The 6,037-nt window shown below is 30.3% G+C and overlaps 1 protein-coding gene across 4 annotated transcripts; it reads left to right on the forward strand.

Moving 5' to 3' along the window:
• The first annotated feature begins 496 nt into the window (after positions 1-496).
• LOC122573820 (venom acid phosphatase Acph-1-like) lies at positions 497-5,574 on the forward strand. 4 transcript variants are annotated; one of them, XM_043740715.1, is made up of 7 exons: positions 497-837; positions 2,035-2,087; positions 2,396-2,500; positions 2,572-2,837; positions 3,008-3,164; positions 3,363-3,692; positions 4,074-5,574. In XM_043740715.1, the coding sequence occupies exons 1-7, from the start codon at positions 834-836 to the stop codon at positions 4,269-4,271; spliced, it is 1,113 nt and encodes a 370-aa protein (XP_043596650.1). In that variant the 5' UTR covers positions 497-833; the 3' UTR covers positions 4,272-5,574. The 4 variants fall into 4 exon arrangements, with proteins under 4 accessions (XP_043596650.1, XP_043596649.1, XP_043596648.1 ...); XM_043740714.1 differs by lacking the exon at positions 497-837 and having other exon boundaries at positions 1,330-2,087; positions 3,363-3,680; XM_043740713.1 differs by lacking the exon at positions 497-837 and having other exon boundaries at positions 1,341-2,087.
• The last annotated feature ends 463 nt before the right edge of the window (positions 5,575-6,037 follow it).

Genomic DNA, 6,037 nt, shown 5'->3' on the forward strand with positions numbered 1-6,037 from the left:
TAATTCAAAATCTAAATATTTCTCATTTTTATCATTTCATTCTCACTTGATTCAGAGATGATATAAAAAATTAAAGTAAAAACAAAAATGTATAAGATAAAGAAGAATATAAAAAATTAAATACCAGATTAAACAAATTTTGACGATTTATATATAGAAAATTGGTTTGAAAAAGACAAATGTGACATTACAGATACATATGCCTACATTATTATATATATTTTTAAATTAATAAATTTATTATATATATATATATATATAAAGCAACAAAATTTATATCAACGATATTTAATGATTAATAGGTATCTATACACATACCTTTTAGTTACCAAAAATTATTAATTGTTGGAAACGTTTTGTATACTTTGTCAGTATGTATCTGCAATGCGAAAAAATATGTGAACTTTAACCGAGAGTAATTTAGTTTAACATTGAAAGATGGCGCTTTTACGAGTACTGTCTGGATGAAAACGCGCCAGATTAGATTTCAATAAAATCTAAAATATTTGTAACATTCACGAAGATCGTATCACGTAAAAGTATTATATATCTTTATTTTCATATGTTTGACATTATGATATTACGATATATTTGATATTTGGTCTGTAGTCAAACAATCGTAACCTTGCGCGGAGACTTATATTTTTATTTCTATCAGCTGTCGATCGCGTAGGTATTTAACAAAGTGGGACCATAGATTATGCTAGTAGTTTAACGGATTATTACTCGTGACAACGTAATTCCAAGATAATTGGCAAACAGTTTTAACCGTATCTATCTACTAACGGTATCTAAGTGTGTTGTGTCTTCAAGAGTAAAGTTCACACTTTAATATGAGTACGTAAACCATAAATATGTCATTAAAATACTTACAGTGCCGTATTATTGTCTATTTCGCGTTATACATAGCTCAAAATTTGATTATATAATTTTAACGTTTGATTACATAATGTTGACTGATACAAACTCTAGGTTGCATCAGGATATGTGCTATATGTGATAGTATAGCTCGATTCCTACTGCCGCAAATTAATTCAAACATTACGATATCTTCGAAATATAAAAATATTATATTCGAAATATAAAATAACTGGTTTTCATTTTAGTTTTTATCTTTATGAAAAGGTTACAAGTTTCTTAGAAATTTGTCAATTTTCTTAGAAGGAAGCTTACAAAGGATATAATGTAACGACCACACTGTATACTGCGCTATATACATTTCGCTACTATCACTCTTGTTTACCCATTTTTCCCCACAGTGTATGTATATTTAAAATTAACTGAAAAATTTGAGAAAAACCTTTAAGAATTCATTCTAGATCCACAAATGATAACGATACCTGATCTTATTTATTGACGTTAAGATAGATAAAAACATTATCTTCATTCGAATGTTTAAATTCTGAATTGATTTCGTCATTCATGTACTCTTTGGTTGCTTATTTTCCCTTTGCGATTCGCGTCTGAAGCTATTTAATTAAAATTCGAAAAGAGAATTTTATGAATTCATTTCAAAACCGCCGAAGCACTGGAAGATGTATATTTATCCAAATATATAATATCGTAATATAATATTTAAATAAATATTTAACAAAGAATTAAACTTTCTTTGTAATAGACAAAATTTCTTACTACCTTACAAATATCAACAGATGCAACTATAATATTCCATAAGTTTAGATGCAAGTTCAGGAAATGATCGGACATGATATATTAGTTGTAAATTTAAAAAGTGTTAAATAATTGTTTGTTAATTTCGACCTTTTTATATATGTAGTTTGTTATAATTCAGCTCAGTTCAACTTGTAGTGCAAGTTGAAATAGCAGTACACGTGAAGGAACCGAGATGCTAAAGGTCATGAGTATATGCTAGTCCAGTGTCGCGTCAGTTTAAAATAGCGTATACAGTTACGATTCTACAACCAAACGATTCAAGCACACAGTTATTTTAAAGCTTCTATCTTACAGACTTATTCTTTTCTCCGCCTATGTCTCGCATAAAATTAGTCCTAACGATAATTATTCTTCTGGTAGGTTTATTTTGCCAAGTAACAGATGGGGAATTTAGCCTGGAATTGGTTCAAGTAGTAAGTATTAATTGTTTATTTCATTTCACTTTATCCATCTTTAGCTGCTTATCGTCCTAATAATTCTTCGGATTATTAATTAAGGTGAGATTTGTCTAAACTACGTTTTAAAATCGATATATTTTAAAGCTGTTTACTTTGTAATTACAATTTATCAACAGTCATTCGATAACGAATTATGTTTTAAGTTATCATATTAACCATGAAAATGTAATGTTCAATAACAGTAGTTAATAATACAATTGGTGGTGCAAAAATGAAGGAAATATCTCGATGTGCATTATTCATAATTCTTGGAATTTCCCCAGTTATTTAGACATGGAGATAGAACACCACGTGAAAAAGAAATATCGCCAGTCGATTATCATAACATATCAATTTATGAACCGTGGGGTCTTGCTCAACTGACGAACGTAAGCAGCAATTACGAACGTTACACGATAAAATGAAAATGTTAGTGTTATAATAAATAAACTGTTTTCAGGAAGGAAAGATGAGAGAGTATCGGATCGGAACGATGTTAAAGGAACGTTATGGTAAATTCTTGGGAGATATTTATCGTCCCAGCGACGTTTATGCGTACAGTACGGATCACGACCGAACGAAAATGTCCCTTCAATTGGTGTTAGCTGGACTCTATCATCCAAGTCCACTGCAAACGTGGAATCAAAATTTATCGTGGATGCCTATACCGATTTATTATATGCCAGAGAAAATCGATAATATACTGAAACCCGATCTTTCCCCATTGTAAGCGTTTAAGACATTTTCCTGTTGTTTCATCGTATATTGACGAAAGAGACTTTAGAACTTTAGAAAGAACAATAGAGGAAACGAACACACCAATTCGAAATACTAAAGGAAAGCGAAACATATGCTGCGGAAATGTAAATATTAGAGTCAAGATGTTTTATTTACAGATATATGAAAGCTGTAAACGAAGTTAGAAATACGGAAGAGATCCTTGGAAAACTACTATCCTATAAAGATCTATTCAAGCTACTCAGCGAAAAGACTGGTCTGAATATAACGACAACGCATATGGCATATGAAATATACAACCAACTTGTAGCAAAGGTATGAGCAATTATTTATTATAATCTGAGATTATAAAATTATTACCTTTCGGGTAATACCTGGTAACGATTGTAACGAAAATGATTTGAAACTCAGGAATTTTGTTGTATTTTGTTGTATGAATACAGTTGATAAATTTTAATAATTTAGATATGAAAAAATCGGTCAGGACGTATGTATATTAAAATAATTTTGCAGGAAACCATGAATCATTTATTGCCAGAATGGTATACCGACGAAGTTTCCAAAAAGCTACAAGATATCGTGAAGATAGAATACGAAATTCGTTCCTACACGCCGCTTTTGAGACGATTGAACGGCGGTGTGATTATCAAAAGATTCATTGACAATATTCGAATAAACGAGAAACGCGATAGGCCAAGAAAGATTTACTTGTATAGCGGACATGAAGTAAATATCGCCGCTGTTGTAAGAGCACTCAACCTAACTGAGCCTGAGATACCGCCTTATGGATCTGCGATTATATTTGAGAAACTGAAGGATCTAAATAACAAGGTCTACATCAGGGTAATTACGTTTGATAATTTATCAATGTGCTATGTATATAATTGAATTAATTTATTCAACGGGCTAAGACAAAATTAATATGAAGTATAATAATAACTTAGTTAACGATAAAATCGATAAAGTTGCCGATTAATATATATCCGTACGAAGATGAAAGGATATTAATTCTTAGTAATTGAAAGTTATGAAACGTAATTCATCGGGTATGTGTAATTATGATTGTCAACAGAACACGAGGTAGCAAAACCTATTTTATTCATAATTTAGTTTTGGTTGTTGCACGCATATTAGACAATGTGTTCGTTTGTTTGGATGGAATAAAGATTAATTCGTATTTTAATTTATTATTATTCAATTATATGTATTATTTTTTTCTTTCAGATGCTATTCTGGAACGGAGTTATGGACGAACTGAAAGTTTATAAAATTCCAGAATGCGACGAAATTTGTTCAATTGAAAAATATTTAAATATCGTAAATGACTTGCTTCCATCGGACGAGGAAGTTAATCACAAATGGGATTATCTATCGAAAGAAGAGTTACAAAAACTATACGTCGAAACGCTTAATGTTAATTAAACGTCGATCATATTGTAACAAGGATATAATTGCGACGCGAAGTAACACTTACCGGTAATATGAAAGATAGAAATTTCTTTACGAACTATCGTAAACTAATGACATAACATAGCAAACTGATAACAATATGTACTTATAATATTAAGTATTTTCAATCTAAGTTCGTTAAGAAACAAGTTGTCTTACGAAACAATTTCAATTTTGTTTGTTTTATCACGCGTATGTATCACGAACGCGAACTTTAAATGTTTAGATACGTATTCGATGAATTTTTGAGAACTTGTTCATGACACATTTTGTATCTTGTCTCGAGTTAAAACTACAATCGCCGAATGTATTATATACAACCGATGGTAATCTGCGACTATTATCTTAGTCGATGATTATAGTCAACGCCATTTTACCTTTTACCGACGCACGATATAATTATTTATGGTAACTTATCTTTGCCGATATTCGACGAAACGATTTTAATCGACCATCGATGACAAAAATATTTATCGATCGTATGACCTTTTTTTTAATTTCTCCAACCGGTCGCAATATGTACATAGATACATATAGTATATTCTAGTTTATCGTATATTTCGTATAGTATAGTTTCGTATATTCGTTGGACGATAGTTCTTAAATCGCTAGAAAAATTAGTGCTCGATTGTTATAACATTCTTATATGTAAGATCTAGAATTCTTTTAATCAGAAAAAATATAATAATAACATTTTTTCATAATATGTATTATATAAAATGCTGAATTTAAAAACATTTGCTATTGATATATTCATTTTCATACACACATATATATATATATATACGATATTGTTAAGAATAGAAATATTATTTCATCCGATTTGCATGCCTTTTCTACTTAGTTGATTTGAACTTAATCGACAGTTTAATATATAATACATAATTGATATTCTTAATACTATTATTAGTATTTTAACTTTAAGAACAATGTTATTATACAAGACTTATAAGTTTATTCGAAAGGAATTTGTAATGAAAATTCTTTTTGCGATATTTTATACGTATATAAACTGCTAATTGCGTAAAATGCATGTTAGTACATGTAGGAATAGTAAGTTTAAGCGATACAGTTCCAACTTATGTATCTACGTATCTCTGATCACTTTTCGCCTTTATAACATATTAAGTATTAAAGTAGAATATGTATTAATATACATATGTATATATACACATATAAATATTTCATTATCATCTTGTCATCCAGGCCTATTTCTGTAAATTTGAAAACACGGTTTGTAATAGTTTAATAAAAGTTATACAATCTAGTAGTATTATCTAGTACTATGGTAAAACTATACTATCAGTGATCATGTTCGATCGTATGTTTTACGTATATAAAACCATTCCTGCGAATAATGACTTTGTACTCGTCACTTGATAAATATTTTCAACAAAACTTGCCATAGACTGCGTATTTTTAAAACAATAATCAATACGTACTCCACGCAATTCATACGCATACTTCCAATCGTGGCCGCTGTACGTGTCCCAATCGCTCGTCCGACGTTCGTTGACCGATCTCGCACCGCGGAAAACAATCCAAACAATTTTATTTTCTTTTCACGCGAGGAATATCGTTTCGTTCGATAAGACGACCTACACACGTACGGTGGCTCGTCAGAGTCTCGGAACAGTTGTAGAAACGTTTTAAACAAAATTTTACGAATCTATCACGCGTATCGATAATCGGACATCGTGCGAAAAAATCGTATCCTATATTATCTTCTTCTTATTTCT

The sequence above is a fragment of the Bombus pyrosoma genome, linkage group LG12 (assembly GCF_014825855.1).
Source record: "Bombus pyrosoma isolate SC7728 linkage group LG12, ASM1482585v1, whole genome shotgun sequence".
Lineage (NCBI taxonomy): Eukaryota > Metazoa > Arthropoda > Insecta > Hymenoptera > Apidae > Bombus > Bombus pyrosoma.